At 29.4% G+C, this 22192-nt stretch overlaps 3 protein-coding genes and 1 non-coding gene across 9 annotated transcripts; 2 read left to right on the top strand and 2 right to left on the bottom strand.

The window, feature by feature from the left end:
• Positions 1-2293: 2293 nt before the first annotated feature.
• On the top strand, positions 2294-4270 carry LOC109609663 (ejaculatory bulb-specific protein 3). Its single transcript, XM_020026379.2, has 2 exons — positions 2294-2596; positions 3940-4270. Exons 1-2 carry the CDS (start codon positions 2413-2415, stop codon positions 4131-4133), a joined length of 378 nt encoding a protein of 125 aa, XP_019881938.2. The 5' UTR covers positions 2294-2412; the 3' UTR covers positions 4134-4270.
• On the bottom strand, positions 4266-16451 carry LOC109609662 (ninjurin-1). 6 transcript variants are annotated; one of them, XM_049970880.1, is made up of 3 exons: positions 13399-13512; positions 8649-8822; positions 4266-4559 (listed from the first exon to the last, which is right to left on the bottom strand). In XM_049970880.1, the coding sequence occupies exons 1-3, from the start codon at positions 13468-13470 to the stop codon at positions 4359-4361; spliced, it is 447 nt and encodes a 148-aa protein (XP_049826837.1). In that variant the 5' UTR covers positions 13471-13512; the 3' UTR covers positions 4266-4358. The 6 variants fall into 6 exon arrangements, with proteins under 6 accessions (XP_049826837.1, XP_049826836.1, XP_019881932.1 ...); XM_049970879.1 differs by lacking the exon at positions 4266-4559 and adding an exon at positions 4636-4924; XM_020026373.2 differs by lacking the exons at positions 4266-4559; positions 13399-13512 and adding exons at positions 6815-7411; positions 16193-16451.
• A 3750-nt stretch (positions 16452-20201) lies between these two features.
• LOC109609643 (allergen Tha p 1) lies at positions 20202-21243 on the top strand. The gene is made up of 2 exons (XM_020026351.2): positions 20202-20372; positions 20683-21243. The coding sequence occupies exons 1-2, from the start codon at positions 20225-20227 to the stop codon at positions 20829-20831; spliced, it is 297 nt and encodes a 98-aa protein (XP_019881910.1). The 5' UTR covers positions 20202-20224; the 3' UTR covers positions 20832-21243.
• Trnai-aau (transfer RNA isoleucine (anticodon AAU)) lies at positions 20850-20923 on the bottom strand. Its single transcript has one exon. It is a non-coding gene; the product is annotated as a tRNA-Ile (tRNA).
• Positions 21244-22192: the final 949 nt, after the last annotated feature.

Below are 22192 nucleotides of genomic sequence, written 5' to 3'. Positions count from 1 at the left end.
GGCAGTTCCAGATGAAACTGTACTAGTATTTCAAAATGTGGCTCTACCACAATTTCCAGAAGAAGCTTCAGAACCACTTCCCAATGGAGGCCTCAATGGAATTATAACACCATATGTGGAGCTACTTAGAAATGAAGCTCCACAACCTTTTCCAAACGGACCTATGGCAGTTCCAGATGAAACTGTACTAGTATTTCAAAATGTGGCTCTACCACAATTTCCAGAAAGAGCTCCAGAACCACTTCCCCATGGAGGCCTCAATGAAATTGTAGCACCATATGTGGAGCTACTTAGAAATGAAGCTCCACAACCTTTTCCAAACGGATCTATGCCACTTCCAGATGAAACTGTACTAGTACTTCAAAATGTGGCTCTACCACAATTTCCAGAAGGAGCTCCAGAACCACTTCCCAATGGAGGCCTCAATGAAATTGTACCACCATATGTGGAGCTACTTAGAAATGAAGCTTCACAACCTTTTCCAAACGGATCTATGCCAGTTCCAGATGAAACTGTACTAGTGTTTCAAAATGTGGCTCTACCACAATTTCCAGAAGGAGCTCCAGAACCACTTCTCATTGGAGGCCTCAATGAAATTGTAGCACCATATGTGGAGCTACTTAGAAATGAAGCTCCACAACCTTTTCCAAACGGATCTATGCCAGTTCCAGATGAAACTGTACTAGTATTTCAAAATGTGGCTCTACCACAATTTCCAGAAGAAGCTCCAGAACCACTTCCCAATGGAGGCCTCAATGGAATTGTACCGCCATATATGGATGGAGCCAACCTTATTATCTTAGTTTTTATCCCCAATAACCTTTCTCCAGTCAGTTCCGACGACGAGGGTATCGATGGGATAGTAACAGTAATATCTACTCCCGTTAGAATTTCCCAAGCAACGCAAACTTCTGCTTCCAATTCAGAGGAATCAGGCGATGGGAGCGGGGAATCTTCCACCGATGACAATGATTTATCGGTATCCGATACAACTTCCAACGAGACTGAGACCACCTACTATTCACTAACGGGAAGTTCTATCTACGATTCGGATTTCGACGACAGCGAAACGACTTCGTCCGTTAGATCTGTCACTTCAGTTCCCCATGTGGCAATTGGCAGTGGAGATTTACTTCCACCGTTCGATGAAACTGATTTTTCATATCTAGGTGTATTGTGGGACGAAACTTTTTCAAACATTCAAGTCATTAATGAGTATATGAGAGTCTATTCTGATGAATTCGCTCCCAGCAACGTATTGGAAGAAGTTTTTGCAGGTGTCTCCGACCTGGAGAGCAATGTCGCGGAGGAACATAACGAAATGGGTTTAAGTAACCTATTTGAAGAGACTTTGGCAAGTATCAATAATTGCGAAGGCGAAAATGTAGAGGAATTGGAAGATTTTTATATACAACACTTATTTGAAGACGATTTTATGGACATTGCCAAGGTTGACGACGATAATAAGGTGGAATTAGATAACAGGGCTCAAAACAACCTATGTCAACAGGAGGTTGAACTAGATAATCTGGCTTCAAATAGTCAAATTGAGGAAGACGATTTTATGAACATTCCCAAGGTTGACGACGATAATAAGGTGGAACTAGATAACTTGCCTCAAAATATGCCATTTGAAGAGAAACTTGAAGTAGATAATTCGGCTCAAAATAACCCACGTGAACAGGAGGTTGAACTAGATAATCTGGATTCAAATATTCAATTTGAAGAAGACTTTGAAAGAAGTTACAATTATTTAGTTTCGCAAGAACTACAAGGATTTGGAATTGCGGATGACCCTGAGATTAGAAATCACTTCGGGATGGTCCAAAACATAGAGGGTACAGAGGAATTTCAGATGGAGTTGAATGAGGTTGATAGTAGTAACCTCAGTGGTTCTGGAAAACGTACGCGTGATTCGGCCGCGTCCAACGACACCACGTCGAAAGACCTGTTTAATAGCGAAATTAAAGAGCCCAATCTGAAGAAGGTTAAGAAGGGCTAGAAGTAACGTTGAAGCAGATATTTTCCTTAATGCGTAGCCGTTGTATTTCGAATGTTGTTACCAATAACACTTAGTTATTGTTGTGTTTCCGCGGATTTATGCGTGACAAATAGTACGGAGATGTTAATAAAGATTATAATTACAAAAACCAAATGGAAATTGGTGGAAGCATGTTGCACCTTCAACAGTGGGTACGAATATGTAAAATCACTCTCGCTGCCAGAATGTAGGTCATCGGCCGGCACCGTTATCAACGCAAAGCCGAAGATTTCTTATATGTGCACATGTCACGTGGTTAGTTACTCTTACTTTCCTTTGCATTAACCCCCTTAGGCCCTGTCCGCCTATATAGAAGAAATTAAGTACCTCCTGGTCTCATTTCTTCGTCTCCTCTCTCGACTCCACGTGCGATGCGTCTCAGTGCTGTGATAATTTTGGTGGTCCTCGGCCTGGTCCACGCCCAGAACAAATACACCAACAAGTACGATAACGTGGACGTGGACAAGATTTTGAACAACGACAGGGTGCTCAATAATTACATTAAATGCATGTTGGACGAGGGTCCGTGCACACCTGAAGGCAGGGAACTCAAGAGTGAGTAAACATTTTACTAGTCCCTTCTTCATTTTGAATAACTTGATTATGATTACTGATGATGCTTTTAATTTCATTATTTCTGATTGATGCATCATTTTTTTTCTTACAGTACTATAATACGTTATTTTTTTAATTTTTAGACTTCTTTTCGATCTTTAACTAACCGGTTATAGTTATATATGTGCTACAAAATTTACGCCATTTAAAACATTTTAATTTTTAACTAAATAACTTATAATATTGTTTTTTGTATTTTACACAAATTTTACTATATCTAATATTTTTACTAACAATCTAGAACTTTAATTTATTACGTCATATTTACATGTAACATTTACAATTCCTTTTCTTTTACTATTCTTCTATTTTATGCATTCTGGTATTTTCCATTTTTAGACATAACTTAACTAACCGGTTGAATTTGTTAGACGCTGTCAATAAAATGAATCGTTCTACGCAAAATTTAATGCACCATAAATAAATGCCACTGTTATAAAAATACAATTAGTTTATATTCATTAAAAACACGTTTTGGTTGTTTATTAAAGCCGTTAATTTGTGCATTTTCAAATTTCTTCACCTCCTCACACTACTTTCTTATTTATATTCATTTATTAAGTTAATATTAAGTTGATTTAATTACATAATTTTTTAAAATATTTTATATTATAATTTTTAAATATGTGCATATTTATAATGTAAATTAAACAAAAAATGTTATAATAGAAGATTTGTATACTCACAATTAGCATAAACCGTCGGAAATAAAATAGAAAAGATGTTACTAAACTATTATTTTATTTTAATAGCTGTAGAATTCGACAGAATTTATAAATATTTATAGTAACCTTTTTATTGATTGAATTACTGGCCAAAACAATGAACAATGCTTCCGGTTGTCACTATATTTGTTACTGTTAAAATTATAAATAATTTTTAAAATAAAAAGTAAAACCCACACATCTAGTTATTTTTTATTAAAATTTGTAATTTTTTGTAAAATTGATGCAATTTAAATAAAGCATTAAATATTCATTTAATTTATTATGACGCTAGAACATTATAAAACGTTGATACATATTAAATAAATTATAATATATTTATTTTACAACAAAAATGCCGAATTCATGTTTGAATAATTTAATTATGATAAAATTATATAACATATAGGAAATAGTTTGTCAAATCAGGATTTATATTATCTGATTGTGAATTTTAAATTGTTATAAGAAGATAAGTGCAAATGTTAAATTATCATAACACGTGTGTTTATTGCATAAAAGTGACAATATGAGGCATATTTGTTATTCTTGATATTTTAATGTATTTTATTTTTACAGAAACTCTGCCAGATGCATTGAACAGCGGATGCACAAAATGTACCGAAAAACAAAGAGAAAACACCGAGAAAGTAATAAAACACCTGATGTCGAAAAAATCACGTGAATGGGAGAGGCTGAGCAAAAAGTACGACCCACAGGGCCAATTCAAGAAGCGTTACGAGGAACAGCTGTCTTCTGTTAAATCAGCTTAACATCCATACCATTTTCCAAAGAGTTTTTGTACTTATCATCTTGTTATTATAGTTTAGTATACTTCATTGAATCGTGTATCACTGCCATGGTCATATTGAATTAATGAAATGTTTCTTAATAAAAATATAAAACCCAAGTTATTGTCTTTCTTTACTTTACATGCACTTATAATACTAGATAATCTCAAGTTAATACTAATACTTAAAACTAAATAACACATGAATTTAATAAAAGGCTGTTGTATTTGTGGTACCAGATTCTTCGGCACTCCTCATATCAAAAGCACTGATAATAATGTTAACTGCTACCAATATCACATTCAAACACAGAACAATGTTGTTGGACATGTTCGCTGTGTCATGATCATTCTCCTCAGTGATGTCCAGTTTTACTCCCAAGAGTATACACAAGCTTACAATCACCACCTTGAGATAAAAAAAAGAAAGTCATAATTATAAAATAAAATAAATTAAAAGGTACATTAACTTAAAATAAATTACAAACAATATAAATACATTTATTCTTATAGTTTAAATAGAAACATGTCATTTTAGGGCTGCTGGAGATGTCAGTCTAACTGAGCTTAAGAAGTGGAATTCACTTTGATTATGTCACTGGCCAGTCCATTGTCTTTTATCATGTCCATACTGTTTATGAATATGTTTATAAGGAACAACGCCCCGTTTAGCAGGAAAGTTATGTTATTTGCCATATTCGCACTGTCTTGGTTGCCGTTCTTATTGATGTTCACTGCTGATCCCAGGAATATGTACAGGCAGCACACTACTACCTTTGTAGACAAAAAAATTCGTTACTTTATTGACTTTTTACTAATGTTAATTGTTCTTACTCAGTTTTATTAGTGTAATAGTAAAAGTTTTGTAGTTATGGTATTAAAAAAATACTTGAAAAACTAAGAAATTAAAAAAAACTTAATTAAAAATAATTTTTTCTAAAGGTGCATTAAAAATAGATTTATAGTTATTTTAAATATAAATGTTACAGTTATATTTAGTTACAAATTAAATACAAACAAATAATTTTACAATAAATAATTCTGTAGACATGTTAAAATGGAGTGTGTTTATTCAATTATGTTGGTGGAGGTTACTATATTTAGATATTAAGTTATTTTGTGTACTCATGTAGATATTGTGAATTAATTTAAATAATATTTGTAGTAATTTAACAAAAATAAAAGATATACGAAAAAAACAAATGCAAAATTTAAATAAAATAAGTTATTTAATGGAGTTTCATAATTATTAATAAAAATTAAAAAGACAAATAAAATTTATATAATTTAAATAATGTTTGTAATAAAGAGGTATACTATGAAAACAAATGAAAAATTTAAAGAAAGGTAAGAACAAGTAATTTAATGCAGTTTTATAATTATTATAATAAAAATTAAAAAGATGTATTTGGAAAACACAAAATTTAAATTACAGTCATTTTTTTAACTTTTCAAAAATTAAACATCTGTCTACATTATGTTAAATTAACAGTTTCTTTCTAAATATGTCTTAAATTATATATGAGCAGATCCGTTACTTTTCAACGAAAGTGTGCGATAAAAATTGAATCTAATTCGACCACTAAAGGATTTATTGAAATTTGAAAATTTTTTAGTCATTTTCAAAAATTTGTATCTCAGCTTCTATATAATTTAGAGATTCCGTTTAAACGCCATTCTTCTCTGTGAACACTCTACTTTCAAGACAAAAGTAGATAGACTCATTTCTGCTTAGTAGGAAGCTTCCAACTAAACCCTTGCATTGTCTGTTTTCAAAATGCTCTCAAATCAACAGCTTCCAAAGTATAGTTAAATAACTGCTGATATTTTTATGGAGGTGTATTTTGTTGATACCTGCCCATTTTTTTCCTTAATTAACTCCATTTCGTTATTATACGGCCATCCAAAAATCCCAATTTTTAGATGGCTGTAACTTTTTTTTTGGAATATCGATTTGCTTCAAATTTTCAGGGAAGTTAGTCTATTATGTTCCCAACAAGCCCTGTTATCGAACTTGGATCCGAGTTAAACATTTTCAAACATCTATCCACATGAGCACTCTTTCGTCGAAAAGTGATGGATCTGCCCATATAAACATAAATTTATAATTTGGAATAAAATTAAAAAGACATTTTATAAAAACAAATAGAAAAACATTAATGAAAAGTAAGTACAAATTATTTTAAGCAATTTTGTAATTATTATATTGTAAATTACAAAGATATATTTGGAACAAAGATAATTTTAATCAAGGTAATTTTTCTTTTCACTTTACAAACATTCATCTACTGCATGTTAAGAATAGCTTCTTTCTAAATGTGTCTTAAATTATATATTTATATAAATGACATCTATTATTTAATACAATAATTTTATTTAAATACATATTAAACATAAATAAAATAATAATTTTACAATAAATAGGAATAATATATTTTAAACAATATTTGTAGTAAAGTAACAAAAATAAAAAGACATTCTATGAAAACAAATAGAAAATTTAAACAAAAATAAAGTTATTTTACACAGTTTTATAATTTATTGTAAAAAAAATTAAAAATATATTAGTAAAACAGATCATTTAAATCATGTTCTATAATAGTTAGATTAAAAACAGCTTCTTTCTAAATTTACATTAAAATTATATATTTATTTAAACATCAATTATTTGATATTATATTTTTATTGAAATACATTTTAAACATAAAATAATAATTTTACAATAAATAAAAATCACAATTTTGTTAAAAGCCTTTTTGAAAAGCTCTACATCTATAATTTCTAGAGATTGTGAAAAAGTGCGAAAACTAAAAAATAATCACGTTTTAATCTCATGCATTTAAATACCGAACAACAATTTGTCGTATTTGTTTGCAGAATATATTTCAGTCCTCATACATATGCTACAACATACAACGATTATAACACAAATAAAATTTGACATTGTAATACTAACATTGCACAGCTAATCAAACATTACAACAAAGTAGCATTGGGAGCGGGGGTAACGCCGACGGCGGCGCGGCCACCGCCACCCCCAACGCCGGGTATGTTCCCGAGATTGCTAATAAGATTGGTGACAACGTTGCCGGTGTCCGAGCTGTTTCTCATGTCGAAGCTGCTGATCAGCACGTTGATAGCAACGAGGACGACGTTCAGACACAGGAGCACATCGTTGAACTGGTCCGCCCTGGGACAGTGCGAGTCCTTGTTGATGTTCAGCCAGGATCCGAGCATCACGCAGAGGCAACATATAATGATCTTTTGGCGGGCAACAAAACAAAAAGAAAACAAAACATAAATAAAACATAAAGCAAAGCAAAACGTATAAAATAAATGGGCACACTAAATAAAATTAAGAAGAAACGAAAAAGGAAAGGTGCATATTTGAATCCCCCTTTGTTAGACGGGCGGGTCTAGATGGACGGCGGGATCGAGACCGAAATTCATTTTGATAATGTCGCAAAACAGGGCGCCCGTCACGAACGCCAGCGATATCTGTTGCAGAATCAAGGCGACGGTTTCCAGCTTGGTTCGATTCAGCGAGGTTAACAGTGACACGACGAGGGACAGCAGCGCAGCAGTCACCTGTCCAAAAAATCACATACATTTTGGTGCCGTCCAAAACATGAACCCGGTTCGATCTTCCCTTCTCTTCAAAAATAGAAGAGGAGGGAGGATGGACAGTAGTGCGGAGTCTCATCTACCGTTTGGCAAATTTTCTACCAAAAAATTGTTGCTATTCTACGTCCCAATCGGATACTCCTCTTGCGATTGGGTGGTACTGATCCGCGTCAAAGGCTGATTCGAATATTCTAACCCAAAACCGGAAATAATAATGTTAACAATGGAAATAAGGAAAATAAAAATCAAAATAATGTCATTCAAAACAATGGCCGCGGTATGATCCCTCTGCTTATTGATATTCAGTCCGCCAATAATCACAAACAAAATGGCAACGATCAGCTGCAAAGGAAATAATTCGAATCAATCAAATCTCAATGTTGTCGACATTGGGGGCTTCAAATACAGCGTATCTGGCGATGTTGGGATCGAAACACGAAATGACAAGGTTCAGGACTGTGATGGCGAATGCAAAAATCGTGGTCAGATGGTTGAAGCATTTCGCGGTAAAATGATACTCTTCAATGTGGAGTTTGCAGTCTCTCATTAGATGCAACGACAGACACAATATTCCCACAAGCACCTAAACAGAAATCAATGTTTTTCTGACCGTATTACCACTAAAATCACGCTATGTTTGGTGAAACATCGAAACTATTTTTACTTGAAACACTATCTGATTTGAATGCACGGCACAATGATAATGACCATAACAAAAGCACTTTTAAAACTATTGACCGATTGTGTCATGTCGATTTTAAAACTCGATGATTCATGACCAATCTTTGTTGTCCTAATAATAAAGTAATAAATGATGGACTGGACAAAAAATAAACGGTATCCTCCGCTTTTGTAACGTTTCGTGGTAACCTACCTGTAGTATGATCGAAATGCTGATAAGTGTCAGCATCAAGGTGTAAAACTCATGTTTTTCACCCACTTGCAGCACATATTTTAGTTGTGATGCGTTGGCTGTAAGGAGGGCAACGTCCAACAAACCCTGGGCGATGGTCTTTTTGGTCGCGTACTTGTTGACGTCAAGTGACTTCTAAAAATAAACAAATATATTATTCACCATCATATCTGCCATCAAAATTTAATTTCATTTGCCATTAATCAATTTGTTTGACAACAGATAAATATTTCTCTTATCATTAGTATTATTTATATATAAAATTTGATATTATCCATAGTCTCAAATCAATTATTTCCATGGTGCTTTTAATATTATTTTTTTAATTTAATGTCTATATATAAACTCAGTTTTAAAAGTCTTGCACCACCCTGTATATGATTATAAAATCTTGTTACATAGGAGGAACACTAAAAGGCGCAATTAAACAGGTTCCGTAAAAACAAGACCTCTAAGAAGACATCCAAGGGTTATAAGTGCCAGACAAGACAGGTACATAGTCCAAATGGCTATGAGAAATAGGTGGATAAGTCAGCAGTCTTCGGAGTCATTATCAGACAACTCATTTTGAAAGCAAACATCAAGAGACCTTTAACAATGCCTAAGCTATTGCTTGGACTCAGAATGGGTCCATAATCATTAAAAATTGGCTTTTGCCTCAATTGTCAAATGTTTTTTTTTATTTTTCTGACAAAAAGAAAATAGGATTGGCGAGTAATGACCGACAACTTCGAGTCCGAAGAGAAAGAGGTGAACAGCAGCTATTCTCTTTTTCCATTTAATTGGTTTCATATGTGGCAGGAAGTGTTATGATTTAGGATGGAATCATGTATGAAAGAAGAGAATTTACATAGTATAGTTCTACTTATTGTACAACCATTCCGTTTATTGAACGACAATGCCCACCCACATCAAACCCAAGCACTCCGGAACGTTCTGAGAAGAGGTGAAATTACAAGAATAAAGTGGCACTACTTTCCCCGCATATAAACCCAATTGAGCATGTATGGGATTACTTATCCAGATTAATTCGGCTCCGTTTAAATCCTCCCATGAGTGTTCCAGACCACTTACAGGTTGTAGTTGAGGAATGGAATAATATCCCTCAGGAATTTATTGATAATCTAATAAGAGGCATGCACAGGGGTGTAAATGCTTCATAATGCAGGGGTGGTACTAAATTAAATTGTTAACTTATATTGTTGTCGGTTTCCGATAATAAAATTCTTCTTCTTCGGGGGTCTTTAAAGATGTAAAAATAATCTAATAATCAGTATAGGATAATAACAAAAAATTTTATGGTTAATTTTAAATTAAATCATAGCGTAGTGTAAGAATTTTGACTGAATAACAATTTTAGACAAATTTATTAATTTTTATTGTTTGAATGGTGCTTAGTCGATTACAAATAGTTAAAATTATTACATTTTATCATTTAGATAAGATATTTGAACAAAGATAATTGAAAATCAGTGGCAGGAGTTCATTATCAATAAACATATAAATAAACAAATTTATTTATCCTTATAAATTAAGACTGCAGTTAATTTATTAATATGAATCATCCCTGAGATTTATCTAAATTTATTTAGGTATTAAATTAAATTAAATAGAGAAAACTTTATTAAATAAAGTAAACATTCTGAATAATATTGTTTTTATAATTAATGTTATGAGGAGACAGTTAAAATTAGTTTATCAACATTGATAACGAAAATAATTAAATTAAATTAACCTTGTTAGATTTATATAATTTATTGTTATTTATAAATTATTTCTGATCTTTTATATTAATTAAAATAATTTATAAAAATTATATATCATCAAACATTGTTTTCTACAAATTATAAAAAATTCAATAAAGGAAACTACAATAATTATTGAAAGCCGATTCAAATATGTGAAAGTATTGAATTCAGGTGAGAACCGTTTCCTCGATAATTAAAAAGAAATCTTGTGTTAGAATTGAACGTTTTTAAAAATTTTCTATTACAAAATAATCGATGTAATATAAAATTATAATAATGCAAAAATAATGAATTGTCTTTGTTATAATTATGTAAAATTAATATAAATAAATAAAAATGATTTCTCACGAAAACAATAAAACAACAATAATTAGGTAAACGACCCCCACATCACTGCACAAGATCACACGTTTAAGATACCTGGTCCGTGTTCTTCTCAGCGTCAGCCATGGCAATAGAAATTAGCACCCGATCACCAGCACAATATTGTAACACTCGAAATGATACCAATTAGCGGATGCGAACGTTTAAATCGTCCACTGAAATCTGAGAGATTGATAACGAGCCACCGCGAACCCTGAACATACAAGCGGAATCGAAGCGATATTGTGTATCGTAATTTCCGGGGGGATTTGCCTAACAAAGATCTGCGTCACGGCGAAATAAAAGTGCTCTCGATGAATTAGTCATGGGACAAACACAACAAGAGATACTCGGTAAACAGTTGGTCGTTAGTTATGCTAATTATAGTCGATTTTCGATGATAAGTCGGCGGTTTTTTCGCCTGCCATTCACGCATTACGCGTTACCGGACCGAACGTTGAAACTTGTCCGACTCATTTCGGGGAACATCAATTAATTGTTGACGCGGTCAGTTTGAGTCAGTGGAAAATGAGGACTTAAGTGTTTGAGGGAAGGGTTTTCGTTTATGTTTGGAATTGCCATGTTGTTGCTGTGTTTTGTTGTTAATTTTAATTAATTCTTAGCAGACCTAAGGTTTTCATCATCATTTGACTAATTTTAATTAATGTTTGGGTGTACACGTCTATCAATATTTTTAAATTGTTATCTCAGTTTGCAGTCTCAGTTTATCAATAGACTTATCGTGAATGTTAAGTCTATTCATATTAGCAACCTTGATTTTGTTTAATCAATAACTGTTGTGACTTCTGATTTACTACCTAAGTGGTTTGCAAATGGAAAATCTTTTAATTTCCTTCTTTTTGTAAATACAATTTTTCCCTATTAACTTATTTGATATATTTTATAAACAAATGAGTTTTATATACATTTTGATTACTGAATGTTTGATGTTAAAAGCTTTTTAGGATTAAAAAAATATATACATTATGAAAACATTTTATAAAATAAAAAATATATATTAAGCAAAAAAATTGTATTATGTAAAGTTTATAAATTCATTATACTAAATATGTATATTTAATATTAAAAATTTGGTAAATATAAGATTAAATTGTTAATTATGCATTAATGAACTTCGACAAATCAAAGCTTATAAAAGCTCGAAGGAACTTGGTTGGCAATAACATAAAGACAGAGATTACAAGTAATTTTTAATTGATAAAGAGGAGGCAGTTTTTAATGCCAATGTTACATGTTTTAAAGATTGACAGTTCGTTTAAATGATAGGTGATAGGAATGATATAAAATATAATGGAATAAGTTTTAGAAAAGACACATAATTTCTTAATTTTATTGATTTATAGTTTAAGCTTTCTAACGATTGATGTAAAGAGGGATAAAATATAGAAGATAGGTCAATGAAAATTATTTATTTTTTTTTCATTATTTAATGTGGTACCGTTACCGTTAACAAATTTTATTCATAAGTGTCTGTGTTCAGGTCTACATTTAAATTATGAATATTGAGTAATTTTATTGTTTTGAGGAAATCTTTGAAGGACTATGAAAGAAAATTTTAATTTTTTCATTGTTTAACCTATTATATATTACCACTTTAGTTTAAGAAATAATTAGTCAAATATTTTACTACCTTTAATTGATTAACTAGAAAGATTAGATTATCTCATAAAAATATTTTCCATAACTACTTTTATTAAAAACAAAAAAAAATCAACTTTTTTTCTAGCTGCAAATTTAAACAAATTTCTCTTGTAATTTTTTATATCACTTATTTTTACACATGTTATGACTGATTTAAATTTGTAAACTGTACAAATTACAACTCAGCATTCAATTTTATAAAAATCTTCAAAATACTCAGAAACTTGGATAAGGTTATATTAATTTCATAATAGAAAACAAAAGTAAAATAAATGCTCATGGCCAAAGTACTTTTTTACTAACTAATACTGGTTATATTAGTTATATCGTTTTATTTATAGTATAACTATAATTAATGTATTTTTTTCTTGTATTATTGTTATGCAATATTAAACTTGTTTATGAAAAAAGTTACATCAAAAATAATATGTCCTTGACTTTTAAAGGAAGCTTCCTAATTAAATTTAGTTTATTATATCGATTTGAATTTATTTTATTGATTTGTTCTGATTTTAATTAACTAGTATATCTTGTAATTATATTATCATGGGAGATAATAATTTTTTGTAACAAAGGCTTAAAAAATGCAGATAAACAATTAAAATTTGAATGTTTATCAACATAATCTAAGAAATTTTGTATAATGACACACACTAACAACATTTATAAAGGCTAAACATGTTGTTATTAACATGACATATATCATACAATAAAACCAACATTACTCAGAGAAATTAAAAGCACTTCAATAATACCTGTTAATATTTATGAGTTCCGCAAAAGGAATGTGAGAAAAATACTTCAATTATAATGTATTCTCTTTACGTCACGATTTGCATATTTATAAATAAAACATTCATTTAAATTAACCATGCAGATGATTTTAAATTTTACGGACAAAAATATTGAGCTAAAATAAAAACGAAAATACTAATTACCGTTAACATTTCTTTAGCTTTCGCCTTCGCGTCATCGATAAAACCGTCAGGTGTGTCCGACATATTCGACATATTTAAACTGATCACAAACCCCGCCAAATGAACACTGCAATTAATTGTTATTAAAATTTTCTTTATTAAATACGGTCTAGAATAAGATTACTTTTATCAACGCTATCTTAATCACCACTTGTTGATTTCGACATGGTGGTCGATAAAATCGAGGAAACGAAACCTCCTCGTTAACCGCAGTTTCGGAGACGCATAAATGTAATTGTGCAATTGTTGATGGTATCGAAAAAATTGCATCTGCCTTGAAATGGACGACGGACAAACGAGATGCCGCGGCCTTAACACACAAAACTAGCAACGACAATTTACGTTAAAAAATTGCAGGGTGGACTGATGAGGCGCGGCCACATCAAAAATACCACAATTGCATGTGGGATGGTGTAGCTATGCTCAAAACAAACCAATTATTTGATGCAACAAAAAATATCTTCATGAATATACAGAAATAAATTTGGCTGAATCAGGACTGGAACCTGTTTTGTTGTCGTCTTAACAAAAATAACAAAATTTACATGCAGGAGTGGAAGAATGTTGATTGTGTGTATTAGTTGTACTACAGAATTCCATTGTTATCGTATTTTTTAATTAAGCTTTTGCATATGTTTAAGTATGTGTTGTTTTTTAAATACTATCTACGGCTATGTATTAAAAAGAAATCCAAATAACAGAAATTAATTTGAAGAACAATAAAATTTTAAATTTGAATAGGAATTGGAACCTGTTTTGTTGTCGTCTTAACAAAAATTACAATATTTACATGCAGGAGTGGAAGAATGTTGATTGTGTATATTCGTAGTACTATAGAATTCCATTTTATCGTATTTTTAAATTAAACTTTTGCATATGTTAAGTATATGCTGTTTTTTAAATAATATCAACTGTTATGTCTTAAAAATATATCTAAATAACTAAACCGATCACCTCCGTATTGTATAAAAACTGAAAAGTTTTATTGATAATTATGCAATAAAATTATAAAAATTATTCGTTCATATTGTGTAATTTTAAAACAAATCTGATCATTAACATACAGAATTTATTTTGAAGAATAATAAAATTTTAAATTTGAATCAGAATTAAAACCTGTTTTGATGTTGATTGTGTATATTGGTTTTACTATAAAATTCAATTTTAATCATATTTTTTTTTAATTAAATATTTGTATATGTATAAAGATATGTTGTTTTTTAACTATTATCTAGAAGATTGTCTTCAAAATAAATCACTAAATTGATTATTTCTTTGTTGTATAAAGTTTGAAAAGTTTTATTGATAAATAGCAATAAAATTATAAAAATTATTTGTTAATTTTGTGTAATTTTAAAACTTTAAACAAATCTGACGGTTAACAGAAAATTGATTTCAAGAACAATAAAATTTTAAATTTGAATCTTAATTGGAACCTGTTTTGTTGTCTTAATAAAAATAACAAAATTTATATGGAAGAATGTTGATTGTATATTGGTTGTACTACAAAATTCCATTTTTGTCGTATTTTTAAATTAAACATTTGCATATGTATAAAGATATGTCGTTTTTTAATTACCATCACTATACAGAAATTAATTTGAAGAACAATAAAATTTTAAATTTGAATCAGTAGTTAATTTTTTTTATTTATTATCTACTAGATTGTCTAAAAAATAAATTTAAATCATTAAATCGATAATTTCTTTATTGTATATAAAATGAAAAATTTTGCTGATCAGTATGCAATAAAATCATAAAAAACTTCGTTATTTTGTATAATTTTATAAATTTAACTAAATTGTATATTGGATGTACCAAAAAATTTAATTTTTATCACATCACATTAAATGTAATTTAATTAATTATGTGTAAATGTGTGTTACTTATTAAATAATATCTTCTATATTATCTTAAAAATAAATATAATTGATCTTTTATATAAAAACTGAAAATTTTTATTGATAAATATGCAATATAATAATAAAGGTTATACGTTAATGTTGTGTAATTTTATAACATTAAATAAAACTGATGATCAACATTCAGAAATAAATTTGAATAAGAATAATAAAATTTTATGGTTGAATAAGAATTGAAACCTGTTTTGTTGTCGTCTTAACAAAAATAACAAAATTTATATGCAAGAGTGAAATAATGTTATTGGTTGTATTATAAAATTTCATTTCACTTATATTTTTTAATTTAAAATTTACATTATATAAATAAGTATTGTTTTTTTTTCCTCCAAGATTACTTTTATTAATTAATCTAAATCTCCAAATCGATTATCTCTTTGTTGTGTATAAATTTAAAGTTTTATTAATAAAAATGTAATCATACAAATTATACGGTAATGTTGGGTCATTTTAAAACTTTACAAAACTAATTATTAACATAAACCTTGTTACAAAAGACCAACAAGTTGTTGGAAGAAATCCAACTGTAAAATAATAATACATTTAAACTTCGTTGGACAAAAATGTCATCCTGTGTTTTGTTATTGTAGCGGATGTGCAATAACATTTAATACTTGAAGACAATTGTGGAATAAACAAGCATAAATTGCAAAAATTTCACTTTCTATTATTACATTATTAAAGATAATTTTCTCGCCTCCAGAATCTATTGTTCATTGTATATTAATTCAATTAAAAAATACACCAATTAGCCACTTCACCTTAATTATCTGTCACGATATATTTTTCCTTTATTTATATTATTAATAATGAAAAAAAATAAACGGCGTACTTACGGTTCGAGTGGGAGAAGGTGACACAGACATGATCAAGTTATCTATTTCGACTGTATCAAACACTTGTAAGACCTGGCCTCTCGTACGGACGGTACCCAGATAAGATAGAAGTCGGGATTAGCTCTTTTTTTTTTTGGTGCGACTGAATCAGAGATGACGACGCACCCGACACGTTCGTCTCAAATCCGTGGACTGCATGACTGCATTCGTGGACGGAATTCGTGGACAGGTTTTCACAAAAGAACAAATTAGAAAATTGGTCGATCAATTGCCGCCGCTGCCACTGGCAACATGCACGCACCATTCCTCCACTGTTACAAACAAATGGGGAAACGCGCCATTTTTGAAATTATCCGGCTGAGGTCAATTGGCGATGGTCAGTCGTTAATTGTGCAATGCCGCTTCGTTTCGTTAATTAGGGAATGATGATGGAAATCGGTTTCTGTTTCGGTCGATTCGTTGCCAGTTTGCAGGAGCTGATTAAAAGGTCCGTGACGCAAACGGCATCGGCAGTTTTATAATTTAAGTTTGTCGATGAAACGTTGCTGAACAAACATCAAAATGGGACGTTTCCACATAAATTTATTTGCTTTAATTGATGACAGTTTCCACATAATTTGTACGTATAAATTCATGATCATTTCAAATTTCAAATATTTGAACTACGTATACATTGTTGATTATGATTTACGCTTGTACAAGCTGTCCCAAACTGGTTCATTTTGAGACTATTTCCAGATCAGAGGGAGAAATAGTAATGTAAGCATCCATAGTTCAATTTTATGAAATTGTTGATGAATCTGACATTTATGCTGATACACACTCGAGAAAAAATTGTGATAAAATTATTAAATTTCAATTTAGGATAATATTTTTATCAAATGTATATACTAGCTTTAACATGGTCACATATAAAAAATACTATTTTGCAAAATGTCTCTCTCTGAAAATATCTTAAAATTTATTATAAATATCTTAATTAGAGATAATCTAAAAGCAAATTCAATTATGGTTACATACGAAACAAAAAAAAATATCTTCTCTAAAATATAGATCTTAAATATCTCAATTAGAGATAATTTATTATATCACATATTATATGAATTTGGAAAACATTTTTTGGACATTTTAAAGGTAAATTCAATTATGAGTTACATACGAAATAATAAAAAAACATATATTTGCTCTAAATTTTAGGTATTTCTTATGGTCTAACTGGTCTGAAAATATTCGTTAAAATCAATTTATTCTGGCTAATATCTATATTTAAAAAAATATGTTATTTCTAGATAATTTAAAAATTTAAATATAAGAAACGTCTAGTCTAGTTTAGAAACGATAATCATTTTCGCCTCATTGATAACAAATAAATAATAACGATATCAGAGATAAGTTAAAATTAATACTGTTTTTGTAGGTTCATAATTAGAATATCGGTGAACAATTGTCCCATATTTTAAGTTTACATACTTCCACTTTATATTTTTTTCATGTAAACATAATCGGAACCCTCATCTGTATTTTCTAACTCAAGTATGTCAGCTAACTGTAATATAATTTAACTGCTGGTATGATTAATTTGGACAAATAATAAAATAGTAACTAGTTTTCATTATTTTAAATAAAATGACAATGCCAGTAATATATAAATGGAGTAAAAAATGTATATTTAAATTTATTTTAAATATATGACTAATTTATTGCATAGTTTATTGTCAAATTTATGACTAGTAATTTGATTATTGGACATACCAATATTCTATCATTTTTATTTTTAAGTTACCTCATTTTATAATGATATTAAGTAATCTGTATATGTAAGTAAGTATTAGAAGGTTACTAGAACATTTGTTAAACATAGAACTTATTCTATGTTCCAGCAATTTAATGGCTATTTTAAAAATTGGACAATAATGTGACTAATTTCTGCATTATTTGTAGCAATAAATTGAAGGTCTCAAATTTGGACAATAAATTAGCCTGTGTAAAATCGCTATGTTAAATTTTCATAGAAACACTAATGTTTCTATAAAATAGTGGAGTAATGTATTGGTAACGATGTAAATCCAATAATATTATAAAGTATATTTTTTAAGTTATATTATTAGATAGATATTGTTAATTATGTTAAATTTAATAAGTACAAATATAATTAAAAATACACATTTTATATTTTTAATATTTTTTATCTATTATTAAATTAGTTACAATAATTTATTCAAATTATTGTAAGTTAATTTTTATATTAAACTAATATGAATGAAATTAAAAAATGATTGGGAACAAAAATACATTCATATGTTAAATTATATAATAATAAATTAATTTAATAACAATTCTGTAATATTTTAACTTATTTATTTATACCTAATTATAGGTCAGCTTTTATATTAAATTAATTGTATTGTGTAAAAATGGGTTAAACCAGAAATATATTAATATTCTAAATTACATCATTTTGAATTAAATAAAAATAATAATAAAATTAATTTATTAAATATATAGACAAAATATTAAAATGTGTAATCCAATTTCAGTGACAAATTAGGTTTAAATACATAATTAAAATATACCTACCAATATATAATTAAATAATAATAATAAATGAATTTAATAATTATTAACAATATTAAATGTGTAATTTTTAATTTCAATTTATGTTATTACTTACGTTACTTATTTAATAATAATAATATTAATAAAAATAATAAATTTTATTTGTGTCCAACAGAATTAACTTAAAAACTTATAGATACAACAACAAATATATATTTATAAAATAATACAACCTTATATATTTAATGTAATAAATTAAGTGTATTGTGAAGTGTAAAAGTCATTTACATAAAAATATATTTTAAATTAGATTATTACATAATAATATAATAATAATAATATAATAATAATAATATATCAATTTAGTAATTTTATGTTGTGTAATTTTTTATTTCAATTTCTTTAATATATTAAATTATATATTCAAACCTCCGAAAGTTTTAAAACTACTATAATTATTTAAAACATAAATACGTTATTCTATTAATAATATAAATTGTAAGGTTGTGTTTCCAAAATACTACGTATTATGTAAGAAATCACGTTAGATTAGAGTGCATTATTAAGATGATCAATGGGACCTGTCAGGAAGTGGTTTGCTACTAACAGATATAAATTGGTTTCCGTCGCATTAAACAATTACACAATAATAATACAATAATAAACAGAGCATAAACTACAAAATTCGTAATACCATCAACAAACTTTTCTACCGTTTCATAATCGGCAAATGCGCTTTGCAAGCACAATATTTTAATAGATCCATTATCGTGCCTCTCGTTCATACCAAGAACTTATAATCAAATTTCGTGGTAATTTCAGGAACGCCCTTATCTATTGACTTGTGTGTTCCCTTTTCAAAGTGGTCAAGTTTTAAAAGCATCCAAAAATGAGCCGCCTCGACAGATTCCCGTTAATGGCCCTTCATTGATGCGTCTTTCCTTTTTATCTCTCCCTTCAAAGAAATTTACCGGCGTTTAAAGTCCTTCACCGGCAGCTACAGTCCAGGTGAAAAGTATTTCACTTGAAATGTTTCTTTACAATTTTTTTCATCACAATGGATATATGGACATATATTATAGATAGATATAGATAGATTATTTTTTTTAATCCGTCAGCAAACTAGCTAAATTTTATGATAAAATAATTTGAAATATTAAATATAATTTAATTTAAATTAAATATAAATAAAAAACATCACAGATTTAATTTATGGTACTGTTTGTATTTTTACAAGAAATTCAAGTAGAATTTTATAAAGAAACTAATAAAAAAACAACGAATCTAAATTGAATTTTGTACTAATGGTTATTACTCCCCACTCACCCCCCGTTTGAAACCGTTTATGTCGCACACTGTACCGCCTCCATGGCTTTTACACAATGTCCAAGAAGAATTATCATGTTGACGACAGTGTGAAAGGTGTTGAATATAAATGCACCGAAAGCGGTCGACCACCCTCAGTCAAACGCAACAATGTCTGGGTGGACGGTCTTAGTGCTCCTTGCCTCGGTGGTTGTCGCCATCCACTCTCAGGCCTTGGCGGGCAACAGCTATGTCGAGAAGCAATTGCTCTGCGCTTTGGATAAGGCACCTTGCGACGTTTTGGGAAGACAAATTAAAGGTAATTTTTTAATTTGATTCATTAACGTAGTGTTAGGGGGTAAAACTAACATTTATTTTTTATTTTGTAAATTACTAATTATTAGAAAAACTTTATTATTAGTTATTTTATTGTAGTACAGCATGTGATTTTGAAATTCAAATGTAAATATCACAGTTATACCAGTTTATTTTTTATAATTAGTAGTGGAATGTAAGTCGACTTGGTGTATTGTGACGCAAAGTCACATTATAATCGAAGGGCACACCACGTTGACCACGAACAGTTGCTCGTTATATTTTAATTAATTGCACAATTTAATTTATTACAGACGCCCTGCCGGAAATAATAGGAAGAAACTGCCAGTCGTGCGACTCCAGACAAGTGGCAAATGCCAAAAGGATCGCACGCTTCGTCCAAACAAAGTATCCGCAAGTTTGGAACGCGCTCGTCGAAAAATATTCGCCGAAACGTCCGTAAAAAATGAAAAAAATGAATTGGCCCATGAGGGGATCGAACCCGCGACCTTCGCGTTATTAGCACGACGCTCTAACCAACTGAGCTAATGGGCCAGTGGTTAAATTTATTTATACTAGTTATTTATGCTAATGATTATATGTTGATCTCTGTGATTTAGATGGCAATTTATTGTTTCACTCATTCATATTTATTGTATTTTATTCACTTTATGTAGTGTGCGAGTTGTCCGTTTATAATCTTCTCTGTGGGCATCTAAGGCATACCTCGTACAAGTTATCTTGGTTGCCTATGTGGTAATGTAAAGAAAACAAAAACACGAGAAGATTAGGAAGTAGATTTAATCATTTTAAACAAACACTTTTCTGATAAATAAACTATGTATTGTAATTTGTATAAAAATAATATATTAAAATAAGTATTTATGTTGTTTCTATAATACCGTACTTATTATTAAATTAGAGGCAAGTGTATTTATTGAGAAAATACCTCAAAAATGAATAAAAAAATATTACTATAATATAACAATACGGTCGAACTTCAATAAATTCAATAATTCAAGTTTTTGGTGAAAACCCCTTATTCCGTTGTTAACCTTTGGATGGAATTTTATGAGTGTCTGTGTTCAGGTACTGTATTTAAACCATAATTTAGAATATTTTATAGAAAGAAATTAACACTACAAAATTTGTCAATTAAATAAAGTGGTCATATTAGTTAATATAAGTTAATAATATTGTAAATAAATCAAAATAATTCTTATTTATGCTAAGTTCTCACCTAAATTGAAATTATAAAGTTTGATTTGTTTAACCTTCATTTTATTTTAAGAAGATTATAATAAAAAATAAGTTCTCAAGATAAATATGTAACTATATTTTATAATATATAAATAATAACTGATTTTCCTCAAAGTTTTATATAATTTATTTTTACACATGGAGTTATGATAAATTTAATTTTGCATATTGCACAAATTTCTATTTAAAATTCAAATTCAACTTATTTCCTATCCATACATCCAGTTTTATATAATTTTTCAAAATAACTTGTGGCTGAAAAGTTCATAGGCTGACACTAAAATGGCGCTACTAGTATTAAATCCATGAGTTTTAGTTAGCCCTAACCTTCAAAAGACACGTATATAAATTTGACACATGTCGTACTATTAGTTTCTGGGTTGTAGCATTTTGAGTGAAGTAATTTTTGTTAGTTTGAAAAAATGGATAAAATGGAATTTCGTGTGCTAATAAAGCATTGCTTTTTCCAATGCTCGCTGGACAGAAATTTTGCTACGATAAAGAGATAGTCACTGAAACTGAAGCCTATTTTGAGGCTAAAGACAAATCGTACTTTAAAAATGG

Source organism: Aethina tumida, chromosome 1 (genome assembly GCF_024364675.1).
Source record: "Aethina tumida isolate Nest 87 chromosome 1, icAetTumi1.1, whole genome shotgun sequence".
In the NCBI taxonomy this organism is placed as follows: domain Eukaryota; kingdom Metazoa; phylum Arthropoda; class Insecta; order Coleoptera; family Nitidulidae; genus Aethina; species Aethina tumida.
Note: the sequence above shows the minus strand (reverse complement) of the source record. Positions and strands in the feature narration are given on the sequence as shown.